The sequence below is a fragment of the Vipera ursinii genome (genome assembly GCF_947247035.1).
Source record: "Vipera ursinii genome assembly, chromosome: 1".
Lineage (NCBI taxonomy): Eukaryota > Metazoa > Chordata > Lepidosauria > Squamata > Viperidae > Vipera > Vipera ursinii.
In genome coordinates, this window is record NC_139512.1 from 249,341,364 (window position 1) to 249,358,835 (window position 17,472).

Here is a 17,472-nt window from a genome sequence, read left to right on the forward strand (position 1 = left end):
AGGTCTTATTTTCGGGAATGGTATCCTTCCATCCCCCAGCCATCAGAACTCATAAAGCTTCTTGAATGAGAAGCAAAACATTTTCTTCTTCTTTCTCAAGGAAAAAATAATAGTTCAGTTGCCTTCTGAAAAAAAATAGCACTTTGTAGCTCTAGATCAGGCATGTCAAACTGCTGGCCCATGGGCCGGATGCATCATACAGAAACCGCACCCACCCCATTGCTGGCAATGGGGAAAAAGTCACGATACTTCGTGTGACGTCATGTGACATCATGAGTTTGACATGCCTGCTCTAAATCATGGGTGTCAAACTGGTCATGTCACGTGATGTTTTGCTACCCCCCGCCGTGGGTGTGTGGAACCAGTTAGATGGTACCGCCCCAGACGCTTAATGGATCCCGCGAGGTTCCAGGCAGCGCTGGGGTCCCCACCTGCCTCCCCCACTCACAGCTCGGCAGACGCCTTAGTGGAAGCTTGGGAAAGGGCAGCCACTGAGGCTTTTGACCGAGTTGTACCCTTGCGGCCCCTGACCCGATGCAGATCCCGTCGAGCTCCATGGTTCTCCGCGGAGCTCCGGGAGATGAAGCGTCAGAGACGGGGCCTAGAGAGCGGTTGGAGGTCCAGCCGATCCGAATCCGACCGATTGCAACTAAGAACCTACATTAGGTCTTATCTTGCTGCGATAAGGGTGGCGAGGTCTAATCACTTCGCTACCCTTATCGCGTCCGCAGATAATCACCCGGCCGCTCTGTTTAGGGTGACTCGCTCCCTTCTTAATCAGGAGGTGAGGGAGGAACCCTTGCAGGGTCGTGCCGAGGAGTTTAACAATTATCTGTCGGACAAAATCTCTCAGATTCGGACCGGTCTGGACTCTGACTGGGCAGAGTCTGGCGATCAGGACATGGGCGGTCTTGTCGATATCACCTGGGAGGAGTTTGATTCTGTGACTCCGGAGGAAGTGGACAGGATTATGGGGAGACTGAGCTCCACCACATGTTTATTGGACCCGTGCCCTTCCTGGCTGGTTTATGCAGCCCGGGAGAGGACACGCAGCTGGTTCCAAGCAGTTATATCAGCTTCTTTGAGTGAGGGTAGCTTCCCTGCCGTCTTGAAAGAGGCGGTGGTGAGGCCCCTCCTCAAGAAGCCTGCCTTGGACCCAGCTGTATTGAACAACTTTCGTCCGGTCTCCAACCTTCGCTTTCTTGCGAAGGTTGTTGAGAGGGTGGTGGCGCATCAGCTCCCTTTGGTCCTGGATGAAGCGGATTATCTAGACCCGTACCAATCGGGTTTCAGGCCCGGGCACAGCACGGAGACGGCATTGGTCGCGCTGGTGAATGATCTCTGGAGGGCTCGGGACAGGGGTCATTCCTCTGTTCTAGTCATATTAGACCTCTCAGCGGCTTTCGATACCATCGACCATGGTATCCTGCTGCAGCGTCTCAGGGGATTGGGAGTGGGAGGCACGGTTTTACAGTGGTTCTCCTCCTATCTCCAGGGATGCTCGCAGTCAGTGTTGACAGGAGGGCAGAGGTCGACCGCGAGGTCTCTCGTTTGTGGAGTTCCTCAGGGGTCAGTCCTCTCGCCTCTCCTGTTCAACATCTATATGAAACCGCTGGGTGAGATCATTCGTGGCTTTGGAGTTGGGTATCATCAGTACACTGATGATACCCAGCTTTTTCTTTCGACCCCAAACCACCCCAGTGATGCCCTCAACGTGATGTCCCGTTGCCTGGAGGCGGTTCGGGTCTGGATGGGGAGGAACAGACTTCAGCTCAACCCCGACAAGACCGAGTGGCTTTGCATACCTTCATCCCGGGTCTATTCGGATATTCCATCTCTTTCTATGGGGGGTGAATTATTACCCCCCGTAGATAGGGCTCGCAACTTGGGAGTCCTCCTAGATTCACGGCTCACCTTGGAAGATCACATGGTGGCTGTGACTAGGGGGGCTTTCGCCCAGGTTCGCCTGGTGCGCCAGTTGCGGCCCTATCTAAGCCGGGATGATTTATGCACGGTCACTCATGTGCTTGTGACCTCTCGTCTAGACTACTGCAATGCTCTCTACATGGGGCTTCCCTTGAGGACCACCCGGAGGCTCCAACTGGTACAGAATGCAGCCGCGAGAGTTGTGTTGGGAGTCTCCCGATACTCCCATGTTACACCTCTGCTCCGTGAGCTGCATTGGTTACCGGTTGTCTTCCGGGTGAGATTCAAGGTGCTAGTAATGGTGTTTAAAGCCCTACATGGCAGGGGTCCGGAGTACCTTAGGGAACACCTGCTGCCGGCGTCTACTTCCCTCCGCCCTGTGTGGTCCCACAGAGAGGGCCTCCTCAGGGTGCCACCAGTCAGAGAATGCCGACTGGTGGCCCCCAGGGGGAGATCCTTCTCTGTGGGCGCCCCGGAGCTATGGAACCAGTTACTGGTTGAGCTCCGGACGGCGCCCGATCTTCGTTCCTTTCGCCGCGATCTGAAAACATACTTGTTCGAGCAAGCCGGCCTGGCCTGAGGGGGGATTGGTGGGGTTTTTTACTATTTTTATTGGGGGTTTTTTACCATGTATCAACTGTATTTTTAATCGAGCATGTATTTAATTATTTTTTATTTTTTTTAAACTTCTGTGTTTTATTCTTGCCCTGTACACCGCCCTGAGTCCTTCGGGAGAAGGGCGGTATAGAAATATTAATAAATTAAATTAAATTAAATTAAATGTGTCATGACATATTGCGACTTTTTTTTTTTGCATTGCCGGAGCTGGAATGGGTGCAGCTTCCATATGAGGCAACTGGCCTGTGGGCCAGCAGTTTGAGACCCCTGCTCTAGGTGGTGCAACCCTGAAAGATTGTATTAATTTTATTATGTCTTACATTAGATGAAATGAATGTTGGAAAATTACTGTGGGTGAAATTTCAAGTTTAGTTTGTATCCAGCAACTTCTAGTCAATGCATGTGCACCACTCAATACAGCTAGGGGATAAAAGCTTTATATTTATTAAGCATCAAAACATTTAATTGGCAAAAATGGAGCAAAGGGCAAGTGTAAACAGGGACACTAGAATGTCCATGATTTATACAAATCTCTATATCTATCATAGCTGCTGGAAACAAAACTGTGAATGATAAGAATTCACAGCAGCAGGTAGAGATGGAAGGTAGGACACCAGAGGATCCCTCTTTATCTGGCACTACAAAGGAAACAATTTGGTGAAGGAAGATGATGCATATATAGTGGCATGAATGGCCCGTGGTCTCAGGTTTCTCAGGAGGAAGATGTAATGCTGTTACATAACTTGACACCTGGGAAAGTAGGAAGTTTGAGAAATCAACTCAAAACAACTTCAACTGGATTGGGTTAAATATAAATTGAAGCTGAAGGTGTTTCATAGGCTTTCATGATGCTGTTACAATATACAAATGGCATTGAAGTATACTCTAGACCAGACATGTCAAACCCGTCGTGAGATGTATTGGGACTGTTTTGCCATTGCCAGCAATGGGGTGGGCGTGGCTTCTGGATGACATGTCTGGCCCACAGGCCAGTAGTTTTACACCCCTGCTCTAGACTGCTAGCAACTCCAGATCTTCCCAAGTCATAGGACTGACATTAGTACAGCATTCCCAAAGTGGTGGATAGTGATTCTGCCTTTCAAAATCAATTATCAACAATAAAGAAACAAGTAGACAAAAAATATTCTGCAGGCTATCACTTGATATAGAATCCGTGAAGTCATTGGAAAAGATATTCAAATGTGATGTGTTTATATCTACAGAAGTTTGCAAGACATTATATTCCCTATTACAGTCTATGAAAGTAAAAGTTGAGGCAAGATAAGAATAATATTGACATTTTTGAACTTTGGTGTTGGGGAAGACTCCTGAGAATACTTTGGACAAGTAAGAAACAAACTGATGGATCATCAAACAAATCCAGAGTTTTTACTTATGGGACAAGCTCAAATTACTTTGGACTCAAATACCTAACTTTCTGGAGAGATATCTAATGTGGAAGGAAAGAGAAGAAAATGACAAACAGAGCAAGATAGAAGGAATCATTTACAGTGGCAATGAATTGAAGGACCAAGTTAGAGAAAGACCATCATAGAGAAAATCTATATATGTGGTTACTAAACATTGAAAACAGCTTGATGGCACATAATCAAAAATATCAAAGATATTGTGCTGCAATTAAACAAATTTATTTTGTCTGTGCTTTCAGACTGTGATTTTTTTAATGGATATTATCACAATGATATGGTAGGAACCAGGGCTTTTTTCTCATAGAACGTTCAGAATGGCGTTCCGGCACCTTTTTTTTTTGGAAAAAAAAAGCTCCCTCTATTGGCTTTCGAAAACCTATTGCAGTGGTAGGCAATCTTGACTCTTTTTTATGACTCGTGGACTCTCAGCCACGCTGAGGGGAAAGAGAGAGGTTTCCAAGCTGAGCCATACTGGCTCAGGAATTCTGGGAGTTAAAGTCCTTGAGTCATAAAAGAGCCAAGGTTGCCTACCCTGCACTAGAGGAGGACATTAAAATTATTTACAAGGTTATTTCTTTAGGAAGTAAACTTTTAGAATCTAAAACAGCTAATTCAAAAAAGCCAACAGGAAAGAACCTCACATTTTTATCTGCTTCCGTCTTTTGGAAAGTAAAATTAGATAACAAAATAATCCATTTCCTATGTTAACATCTCTGCAATGAAATCAATAAAGGTAACAGGAAAGAAATGAGAAACATTTTTCTCAATGTAATATGTCTAATTTAACTGATGCTAGAAAAAAATAGTATCTTTTGTATACTGTATTACAACTAAACCATTTTAAATTAAAAAATTCTTAAGAATGAAATATTCTTAATTTAGACTTTACTTTTACTGTTTGGACTGTTGTGTGTTTTGAAAAATAGATTATTTAGAATCTAGTTATGTTTCACTTCAGTCTTTAAATAATTAGCCTAGTATATACATAACAATATATGATGTTTTCCATGGTGAGGTTAACATCAGTAACAACATTTATTAAAAAGGCTAAAATAATTTCTGGTGGTATTATCTGTACATTAAAAATTTTGTTTAGTCACAATCTTTCACTTTTCACATTCTGAACAAGCAGTGGTCATGTATCCTAGCAAAAGATGTTACATATGTGCATAAGTGTAGTCAGTAGCATATGCCTTTTAAAAAATATCAAACATGTAAAGAAACAAAAATAAGTCCAAAATATCTGTATTACATCCAGAAATGCCAACTCTGCAACCAATATTTCTCATCCATAACTATGGCACCCTAAGGATACCTGCATACATGCAAATGCTTCTCTGGGATCTGTATCGCAGCAGGGATTGCTTTTTCCTTCCAGTAACAGATTGCTGCGAAATACCAAACATGGCCTTGAGAATTCCAATGTTTGTTTCAAAATTTTCTGGATGTGGTTGGAAAGAGGCCTAGAAATGCCAGCACAAATACCTCACACTTGCTGAATGTGCACACACAACTAATTACAATCTTCAATTATATGTGATCTATCTAAAATGATATATATCACAACTGCAACTTGCAAACCATTCTGTTTTGTGGCAAAACAATCCAGGACAAGCTGATCAACCGAGCTTAAAGAGGACTCATTAACACAATTTTTGGGAAGGAAAGAAACAGAAAGACAGTTTAACATCTTCCTGTTGATGTTGTGTTATGTAACATCTTCTGGGAGTTGAAGTCCACAAGTCATACAAGAGCCAAGGTTGCCTTCGCCTGGCCTATTGGCTTTTGAAAGCCAATAGGAATTGCTGCTGAGCATGCCAAAAGACCCGGCCGGCAAACGTTGCACAGGCAAGTTGTCTGCAGTGAAGGCAGGAACTTTGCACCCCTCCCTGCTGTCCAAGTACACCATCTCAACTAGATAAGTAAGATATTATTTGCAAATAGGATGGCAATAAACAATATACAAATAAAATAAATAAATAAATAAATAAATAAATAAATAAATAAATAAATAAATAAATAAATAAATAAATAAATTTAGGCTACATCAGGGCTTTTCAACCTTTTCAGAAATTGTACCACTTTTAGGACATGACAATATTCAAGCACCACCAGTGCTTAACAAGGTGTCAAAAACCTGATGACTAAAAAAAGGGGGGGTATTTTGGGTTTCATTTGTTAGATTCATTTATTGTTATAGAAATGGCTAGTTTATAATATTATAGAAAAGCTGAGGTTGAGGTTCAACGTTAATGCTTCCTTCTACTCCGGTAACAGAAGAAGTCAGAAGTCAGTGCCTTTTTTTTTTTCTCTTCTCCCCGTCACTTTTCCCTTTTTCTCTCACCCTTCGCTCGCAAAAGCCCCCCCACTCACTCACACTTTGCTCACAAAAGCCTCCAGTCGCTCTCACTCACTCCTCCGTCTCTTTCAAAGGCACCTCATTCAGTCTCTCCCCCACTCATTCCATCTCTTTCAAAGGCCTCTTGCTCACTCACTCATTTACTGCGCTGTCATTTCCAAATACCATTTGCTCATTCACTCACTTACTGACCCATTGGTTACAAACGCTTCCAAATGCCACTTGCTCCCTCCCTCACTTACTGCATTTGGAAGCAACGGGGCAGTAAGTGAATGAGTGCTGGTGCCAGAGGCCATCAGCTGTTTGGCACCGGAGACCACTGCCATGAGGAACACAGCTCTGGGTCAGGGTTCGGAGCAGCTCCGGGTGGGGGCTCAGCACAGGTCTCAGCATGGCAAACGCAGCTGTGGTGAGGGGAATCCCTGCGGTATGTGGCTCCGAGCCACAGGGGTGGGGGTGCAAAGGACAGGTGGCGACGCCATAGCAAGACACCGGCATCGCTCCCAGTGACAGCACCTCTGAGTTCCAGCACCTTTTTTTTTTTTTTTTTAGAAAAAAAGCACTGGTAGGAACTGCTATTGAATCTGCTTTATCTCTGTGCAGTATGTTCTTACCTAATCTGATTATAGAAATATAAATATTCTGTTGCTATGACAAAGCTTACTGGAAACCTGTATCAGGAAAGTTACTTTAACATTGTTTTTAATCTATTTTTGCCAAAAGTTTAGTGACTTGAAAAAAATAGCAACAACAAACCATAGTTATCACTGAATTTCGCTAAAGTACAAATACATATTCAAAAGTATATTCTTTTTAATTTTCAGACAACATTTGGCTTAATTTTATTAGAATTGATAAATTGAGAAAATGTTAACTTCAAACAAATACTAACTTCAAACATTTTGTTATAAAATAATCCACTGAAAACAACCAGGAAGATATTATGCAATATAATACCAGTACTGTAGTGCTTTTGTCTTAGTTTAAGTGAAGTGAACCATTGGTACAAGTAATAAAATTTCAATATACCATATGTGACCTGCCTGTAGAGAGTAAAGGAGATGATTTTGACAAAAATAAGCAAGAACCATTACCAAGGTAAAAGGAGAAAGTCTTGAGAAACAAAATAATATTTGGAAGTGGCTCATGCAAGTCCCTCCTTGATTCACTGGAAGGAGAGGAGTATAATCAAAATTCTGTCATTTACAGCCCATCTCTGGTCTTCCTGTGAAGCTGTTTTCTAATTTCCTCTACTCGGGGGGGGGGGGCTAACACAACTTAAGGAAGTGCTTTTTCTTACAGAAATATATTATTCCTTCTTGACATTTTTCTAGTGTATTGAAGAGGCTCTTTTCTTTCTCTTGATGAATATTTGAAGGATGGGCCTCACTCATCTGATCGAGCTCACCAATAGCTTTTGTGCATGCGCAGAAGCAGTTTTGTCAACTAAGGCAAAGTGGTAGCACTTAGTCACTTGAAGGACTTTATGTAGGCACTTAAAATCTCCATTAAAGCAAAGCACCACTTTGAAGATCTGTGTAATATCTCAGTTGAATCTAGAAACAATTAATCAACATGAATTCTTATCTGCTAGAGGGAGTTAACAGCTAGCTAATGGCTTTTTCAGTACTGTACTATATGCAGAAAGCTGAAAGTTGAAATTGTAACAAGTCTGTGTTATCTAATTCCAGCAAACAAATTGGGTTGTGCTTTCTTTATAGTCTTTCAAGAGATTAATTTTCATAATGAATGCACAACTAATTATTCGTACATTTTGTGTTATCCAACATTATCCCTGAAGGATGAGCTTCAATAACACAACAGAGATCTATTAAATAGTATATTTTGTACATCAAGTGGACTATTGATACAGTCAGTTCTAAATTATACTTATATCTATTGCAAATTTGGCATTTTTCATTAGAAGGGATTATTTATCTCATGACTTCTGCATTCAACATATCATTATGATGAAGGCAGGCAGGCAGGCAGACAGGAATATAGATAATAAAGTCACTTTTTCTCAGACCAATCCATCTCATAGAATTATGGTTGTGAGGAAAATAAAAGGAGGGAGTACTATCTATGCCACTTTTAATTGTGCAAGATGAAAGAGTTCTAATAAATAAATAACTATCATGCCTTCATTTGTATATCAAGGCAATACATTTCTTTTACATGAAGAATAAAATAAGAGATTGGACAGCCATTTGACTGGAATCATATAGAGTCTCTTGCTTAAGCAGGGGGTTGGACTAGAACAGATATGTCAAATTTGCATCACCACGTGACGTTGCACAATGTATTGGGACTGTTTTGCCATTGTCGGCAATGGAGTGGGTGTGGCTTCCACGTGATGCATCTGGCCTGTGGGCTGGCAGTTTGACATCCCTGGACTAGAAGACTTCCAAGGTCCCTTCCAATTCTGTTATTCTGTAATTCAGTAAATCCAGTATCTAGTGGAATGCATATCATTCATTTCCCTTACTCAAAAACTTTTTCTAGAGATAGCAATGTTCCAGTATCTAAGGGTCTGCCACAAGCAGAAGGGGCCAGGTTGTTCACCAAAGCCCTAGAGGAAAGGATGAGAAACAATGGTTGGAAACTGATGAACGAGAGAAGCAACCTGGAATTAAGGAGAAATTTCCTGACTTTGAGAACAATCAACCAGTGCAACAGCTCACCCCCAGAAATTGTGGGCACTCCATCACTGGAGATTTTTAAGAAGAGATTAGACATTCACCTGTCTGAGAAGGTATAGGTCAGGGGTAGGCAACCTCGGCTCCTTTATGACTCATGGACTTCAACTCCCAGTATTCCTGAGTCAGCTGACTCAGGAATTCTGGGAGTTGAAGTCCATGAGTCATAAAAGAGCCGAGGTTGCCTACCCCTGGTATAGGTTTTCCTGTTTGAGCATGGGCCTGGACTAAAAGTCTTCCAAGGTCCCTTCCAGCTCTATTCTTTTCTATTTTATTCTATTCATTTTAACATAGTGAATCAATAAAATATAATTCCATGGCAACTTTGTCTGGTTGAGTAATATTCATAACAACCCACAATAACAATTTCTGAATTATTAATCTGATTGATCGTATATTTACTTTACCCATATATATATATATATATATATATATATATATATATATATATATATATATATATATATATATATATACATATATACATACATATATATATATATATATATATATATATATATATATATATATATATATATATATATATATTTATTTCGGGGGTTTTCCCACGTAAAATTGAAGGTGTAAGAGCAACGTTTCGATGAAATCTCATCCGTCATCCTCAGGCTGGTGGCTTCAGCTTCGTTCTTCTGGGAGAAGTGTGTGGTAGTGGCTGTTTGTTCCTCTTTTTTAAACTGCCAGAGGGGGTGTGTTCTGTGGGTGGAGGTGTGCTCTGATTGGGTGGGGGGTTAGCTGTGTTCTGATTGGGTGGTGGTGTGAACATTTTAACAACAGAATAATCAGAGAAGCCATTGAGATAGAAAAACGCCCCCACAGCATGAACAAACGAGATGATACATCTTGCCTACCAGCCATTTGGAAACCCCCCTTGATTGACAGACGAGTCCCAACCACCAAGAATGATACCAGACCCAAACTCATGATAACATCACATGACATCACCACCACACAACCATTCAAAAAGCAAATCCGAACCCACAACGATAACGACACACAACCACAAAACAGAAACCTAACTACAGCTGCAACATCAGCCACTTTAAACCTCTCCAAACCACACAATAAGCAAACTGACACCCACTATAAAAACATGGCACCACCACAAACACGGAGCCGAACAAAAGCAGCACAACTCACCAGTTCAGGTCTAAGGCTGGCAGCTGAGACCAGCCCATCCACTCAAAACACACCCCCACCCAATCAGAACACAGCCCCCACTCAAAACACACTCCCACCCAATCAGAACACACTTGGTCCCCTACCCAATCAGAGCACACCTCCACAGAACACACCCCCTCTGGCAGTTTAAAAAAGAGGAACAAACAGCCACATGCTTCTCCCAGAAGAAGGAAGCTAAAGCCTGATGATGACGGATGGGATTCCGTCGAAACGTTGCGCCTACACCTCTAGTTCTATGCGGGGAAAAACCTGAAAAACCAAGGATCCACATACAGGCACCCGCGAAAACCTCAGAAAACACACACACACACACACACACACACACACACACACACACACACACACATATATATATATATATATATATATATATATATATATATATATATATATATGTTTTCTGAGGTTTTCGCGGGTGCCTGTATGTGCCTGTATATATAATCATACTGACAGTTCTCCACAGCATTGGAAATACAATGAAGCAGTATCAAGGTTGTATAATTAATATGGAAAATATGTGGTGGGAAAAATCGATACTGCCAGATGACTTTGGAAATCAAGTTTCAAAGCCTCAGAATTTTACTAAACTATTTTTATGAACCAAATTATCTCTGACCATTGAAAACAACCCTTTTGTCACCCCTTGTCCACTTAGCTACCACCTGCTGCTTTAAGAATAAAACTTTTTCAGCTTTTTTCATTTCTCAGCAGGCCCAGCCAGCAATCTTTCTAGATAAAATTCAGGCAACATTTCCCCAAGGTTTTTTGTTATTGGCTATACAAACATGGGTTTGGGAGATCATAATTTAATAATTATCCATAGCTGGAACAAGAACACCAGCAAAGACAGAGGGAAAGCATTGTTCTTTCTCCTGCCACCAATGCAATACAGGTAGTCCTCAACTTACAACATTTCACTGAGTGACCATTTGGAGTTACAACGGCACAAAAAAAAAGTCATTTATGACTGTTGCAGCATCCCTACGGCCAGGTGATCCAAATTCAGATGCTCGGCAACTGACACCTATTTATGACAGTTGCAGTGTCCCGCCATCATGTGATCACCCTTTGCAATCTTCTGACCAGCAAAATTGATGAGGAAGCCAGATTCACTTAACAACCAGGTTACTAACTTACCACTGCAGTGATTCACTTAACAACGTGGCAAGAAAACTTGTAAAATGGAGCAAGATTCACTTAGCAACTGTCTCACTTGTTGTGGGCATAAGTCAAACACTACCTGTACATGACCACATTCTTTTTTTTTTTTAAAAAAATCTTCCTTGCTCCTAACAGCATCATCTACTGCATGTTCTTTCCCTACTTATCTATTAATGTAGTCCATGAAAATAGGTGTGTGTGAAAATGTGAAAATATGATCCCCAAGACATATACTGCATAATGGAGGCATTTTTGGTGGAAGAGTGGAGCATTCTTGCCATAGAATTTGGATCAAACTGATGCAGAATTTTGTCAGAGCATATATCTTCCACATTTGTCATTGGAACCTGGATTTATTAGTGCATAGTACGTTAAGGTAACATAGTGGAAGAAGCTGAGATTTTTAGAAAGATTTGGATCTGTTGTTGTTATTGTTACTTTGTGCTTGTCTCCTAACTTTTAAATTGCATAAAATGCTGCTTCTAGAAACTCCACTTACATAAAGCATATTTACCATCATAATGTCAGGATTCAAAAGATACTTGGCTCTCACAATGGTTTTGCATTAGTCTCAAAAGCACTTTGAAATATAAGTTGGTGAATCATTTTGGGTCCTGATGTTTTTACAAAGCTATCATGTGAGAGCAACTCCAGGTGCTTTAAACACTGCATGAGGTTGTTCTACAACCCATTTTAAACAGAAGAATTATTCCCCTTTTTAGTTTGGAAATGTCACCACGGGAGACCCATTTACATCTAAACGCGTGTTATCTCTTTTAGTACCAGCTTATGGTCTCTAGCAGTTAAGAGTGGTTTTACAATTTTAATGTTTTGTTTTATTGTAAAGTGAGTTGGGATTAATTTGTACGGAGGACATTATAGAAGTTAACTCTGTGGTTGTGTTGTGTGATGACAAATTCAGTAATCTCTTGGCTTCCTATTGTTAATTAATTCATTTCACAGCTCACTAATTTTGTCAATGAACAGAAGATACTGGTTCTTCTAAGAACAGATGCAGAGTTATACTCACACACACACAGAAAAAAAACATGCAATGTCAGTGGAAAACAAAATATTAAATCCATACATATAATTTATTATGATGCCTCAAAGAGAACAGTGCATCATTCTCCCAGTTTTCTTTAAGTGCCTCTGCTGGGAATGCTGTTGAATATAAAATGTAGGATAAAATGCTTAAAATTAAGCATCATCCCAACCCAGCAAGAACTCTATCTATTGAAGAAGAATTTCATTCAGTTTATTGTTCTAAAATAAGAATGTAAACAAAATTTAGAAATATCATTTAGAAAACGATTGAGAAGCAAGGGAACCTGACAGAAAGGAATGGGTAAGATCTTAAATGTTTTTATTCCCTCATACAGTTCAAAACAGATTCTTTCTCTCATTTTTTTTTTCTTACTGAAAAAAGGAAGATGAAACGTGTACTTCTCGTAGTACATAATTTAATCATCATATATTTGCTTAATAAGAAAACTATATTATCACTTTCTTCTGTCATAAGGTAAGGTGGAAAGAATATGCCTTGCTTTTCCTTGTCTAGCTGTGATGCAATTTCTCTGGGTCATATTCACAGCATTGATGGTGTTCTCATTTCAGACAGATGCAGCTTTAATGTATGATGCTGTTCATGTGGTGTCAGTTGCTGTCCAGCAGTTTCCACAGATGACTGTCAGTTCATTACAGTGTAATCGCCACAAACCATGGAGGTTTGGGACCCGCTTTATGAATCTAATTAAAGAGGTAAGTCAAGAGCAAGATATGCTCCCTTGTTAGTTAGAAATCCAGCATGCCCAAATGCCTTTGGCTTTGTGATGTGTGCTCCATTTTCAATCCATTTTCCCCCCTGCTGAATTTTGTTTTCATGCTAAATGTTTTCAATGTACACTCCCCAGTTTCTGAAAGACCTACATTATACTAAAAGGCCCTACATTTTATGAGTTTCAAATTTTACTTAATTATAAGATGTAGAAGTAGGACATGGATACTTTTAAGCAGTAGAATAAGTGCTAATATTCTTTTAACATGTAATGTCCTACTTGACCTCTCAGCGGCTTTCGATACCGTCGACCATGGTATCTTGCGCAACGGCTCGAGGGGTTGGGAGTGGGAGGCACTGTTTTATGGTGGTTCTCCTCCTACCTCTTGGGCTGTTTGCAGTTTGTATTGGCAGGGGGGCAGAGATCTACCCTGAGGCCCCTTTCTTGTGGGGTGCCTCAGGGGTTGGTTCTCTCCTCCCTCCTGTTTAACATCTATATGAAGCCGCTGGGTGAGATCATTCGTGGTTTTGGGGTGAGGTATCACCAATATGCAGATGATACCCAGTTGTTCATCTCCACCCCAAACCAACCCAGTGATGCCCTTGACGTGATGTCCCGGTGCCTGGAGGCGGTACGGGTCTGGATGGGAAGGAACAGGCTCAGGCTCAACCCCTCCAAGACCGAGTGGCTGTGGATACCAGAATCTCGTATTGTCCAACATGTTCCATCTCTTTTGATGGGGGGGAGGTATTGTCCCCCTCTGAAAGGGCTCACAACTTGGGTGTCCTCCTGGATTCATGGCTTAATTTGGAAGAACATTTAACTGCTGTGACCAGGGGTGTCTTTGCACTGGTTCGCCTGGTGCACCAGTTGCGCCCCTTTTTGGACCAAGATGCCTTATGCATGGTCACCCATGCCCTTGTCACTTCTTGCCTGGATTACTGTAACGCTCTCTACATGGGGCTGCCCTTGAAGTACACTCAGAGGCTTCAGCTGGTGCAAAATGCGGCCGCGCGGGTACTTATGGGAGTTCCTCGATACTCCCATGTTACTCCACTCCTGCATGAGCTTCATTGGCTTCCGGTTGTCCTCCAGGTGTGATTCAAGGTGCTAGTAATTACCTTTAAAGCCCTACATGGCTTAGGCCCAGGGTACTTGCGAGACCACCTGCTGCCATTGTCAACCTCCCATCGCCCGGTTCGCTCCCACAGAGTCGGCCTCAGCGTTCCATCGGTCAAGCAATGCCGGCTGGCGACCCCTAGGGGGAGAGCCTTCTCTGTGGGCTCGCCGACCCTCTGGAATGAGTTGCCTCCAGAGCTGCAGATGGCCCCTGACATTTAGTCCTTCCGCCATGACCTGAAGACATGGATGTTCCAACAATCGGGCCTGGACTGACTACGGTTTTTAATTAGGTTTTATGGGGTTAAATTACTATTTATTGAACATATCTACTGTTTAATTCTTTTTTAAATTTTGTATTTTCATGTTCTTTTTTAGTTTTTATTGTTGTGAGCCACCCTGAGTCTTAGGGAGAAGGGCAGCATATAAATATAATAAATCAAATCAAATCAAATCAAATCAATGTTCATGGAATTGTCATAATGTTGTTTTCAGCAGTGTGAGTTTAGTTTGTTTCTGGTCTGAAAACTATGGACTCAATGTTCTACACATAGTCCTCACTTATCAACGGCCTCTTTTAGTGACTGCTTGACATTACAATGGGGTGTGTGTGTATGTATGTGTGTGTGCAGAAGTAAAATTGTAAGACACGGTCAGAGGATATTTTTCTTAATTACCATGGTCATTCACTTAATGACTGAAGGGGAAGTAAGCTCATAAGCCTGTTGTGGTAATGTGATTTTCCACTTAGGGACCATAGCCCTTAATGCTAGTGGAAGAAATAGAGTAGAAGCATTGGAGTCTGCAATTTTTAAAATTTAAAATGGGAAAGGTTAGCTGTCTCCAGAAACTGAACAAGGACCTCATTCAATATTAAATCAAATCAAGGACTGTTAATTAGCAGGCAGACCACTAGTATGGGCATGGAAATTCTTCCAACTTTGGTATTTTCTTATATGTGTGGTCAGGTGTTTATGTTGTCGGATCCTTTCCCTGCTTCCCCCTATTTTGGCAGCTGACTATATTTCTAAAATAAGCATTGAGCTTTAAAATGAACTTGCGATGATCATAACTGTGCAGATATAGAACATTTTATATAACCCATTTTATGGAAACAGAGGTCTTTTGGCCACATTTTGGAAGGGCATAATTGTATTTCCACTTATTTGAAACTTTAGAAGAAGAAGTTGGATGCATATAAATATTTAAATACAAGTAATGACTCCCTTTCTTCCACTCCTAATCCATTTCTATGATTTATTTATTTTATTTTATTTTATTGGATTTATATACCGCCCTTTCCCGAAGGACTCAGGGTGGTTTACAGGGTATTTAAAACCAAATCAATACAAAAGTTAAAAAGAATTTTAAAAAGATTAAATTAAATCCCTAAAAAATAAAAACCCCAGTTAAAAATTCTCAGCCTGGGCCGGAGAGCTCAAAGAGCCAGATCTTCAGGTCCCGGCGAAATGAACGAAGGTCGAGGGCAGTCCTGAGCTCCATGGGCAGCTGGTTCCAGAGGGCAGGCACACCCACAGAGAAGGCCCTCCCCCTGGGTGTTATCCACCGGCAGTCTTTTACTTAATCTTGGTGATTTCTCATGAAATGACTATGGGCAAATTTCTGCATGTTGCACCCCGATTTATTCCCTTTTTCTTGCTACAGGAACAGTGGCATCTAGAATCCAATTGGATGCTTTTGTTAGCAAAAGTTATTTCTGGGGTGCAATGGCAAGAGGCAGTTACTGTTTTTCTTATGAACACTTTGAAGGGAATAAAATAATATCCACCCGAACTAGCAGAAAACTACTAGGACAGTGCTGGATTCTACCTAGGGCAAAACTCATATTTTTTTTTTATTTTCCATAGTCAAAAATGAATATTAGAGATTAATACTATATTTTGTGAGAATGCAATAATGACTGTGTTACACGATATGATAAGATGTGCTATTATAAAACTCATAACTGGAGATATACTGAAAGACAGCAACAGTCAACAAAATTGCCTGTATCTTAAATAAGAAAATAATGAAAATGTTTCAAAGATCATCCTAGTCAACAAGTGATATATAGTGGGAGAAAAGGAATGGAAAGTATTGTATGCAGGGATTAAAGAAAAGTTAGCTTGGTTATCAGAAAAATACCAGAAATACAAAAAAAATGGATGATTTTTTTATATTGGTTATGAGGAAAATGAATTAAAGTTAATGAATAATTAATATTTCTATTTTGAGTCATTAATTTATTCATTTCTCTTTCTCTCTTTCTTGCTGCTTACATATAATTTTTCCCTTATTTTTCCTAGGCTCACTGGGAAGGTCTCACTGGCAGAATAACTTTCAACAAAACCAATGGTTTAAGGACAGATTTTGACTTAGATGTCATTAGTCTTAAGGAGGAAGGTCTTGAAAAGGTATTCAAGTTATTTCCTCACAACTGATAACATTTCAAAAGAATAATATTTCTCATTCTGCTTTATGAATTTATTTAAATTACTGGATATAATGTTCACAGTTTCATTACCTGTATAAAAGCTATTTTGGAAAAAATGATTTGTGGTGGCTAGATCTTTTCTTTCAAATTGTATATAGAAAACTACGGCTGTCATTACATTGATGCAAAACTTGTACATTATTAATATTAAAGTAATAGAAGCTGTAATGGTACACGAGAATGACCTTGGAAGACGAGAGCCAAAGATTAGTCAGTAGGAAATGGGGGTGTGGCAAATGTCTCAGCAGGAACCCTTCCCAGATTTTAAAAGTAAGGTAAGAGATGTACTTTTAGACTTGCAAGATCCCATTTTCATAGCCTTACAATATATAGCCTTACAGCTAGTATGGTTGGTTCTACCTCAAAGAGCTGACAGAAACTGTGCAGTACTATAACTGTCAGCCCTTTGAGACAGGCCAGGTTAATGAATGGGATTTATTGTTATAAGGTAGACAAGCAGAACCTTTAAAGCAGGGGTCCCCAACCCCCAGTCCATGGACCAGTACCGGACTGTGGCATGCCAGTAACTGGTCTGCACAAATAAGCAAAGCTGCATCCAGGAGATGCAGGGAGCACACAAAACCACACACACTCCAGTCCACAGAAAAACCTCTCCACAGAACTGGTCCCTGGTGCCCAAAAGATTGGGGAACTCTGCTTTAAAGCCTGTCAGAGTTTCTGTCTGCTC

General features: G+C 40.9%; 1 protein-coding gene across 1 annotated transcript in view; it reads left to right on the forward strand.

Annotated features, from left to right (window-relative positions):
* GRIK2 (glutamate ionotropic receptor kainate type subunit 2) overlaps window positions 1-17,472 on the forward strand; it is a gene marked incomplete at both ends in the record, with an annotated part of 532,047 nt that overhangs the window by 303,857 nt on the left and 210,718 nt on the right. Inside the window, 2 exons of the mRNA XM_083352959.1 lie at window positions 13,011-13,154; window positions 16,597-16,704. Of these exons, the coding sequence (XP_083209085.1) occupies window positions 13,011-13,154; window positions 16,597-16,704 (252 nt within the window). The remainder of the gene's footprint in view (window positions 1-13,010; window positions 13,155-16,596; window positions 16,705-17,472) is intronic.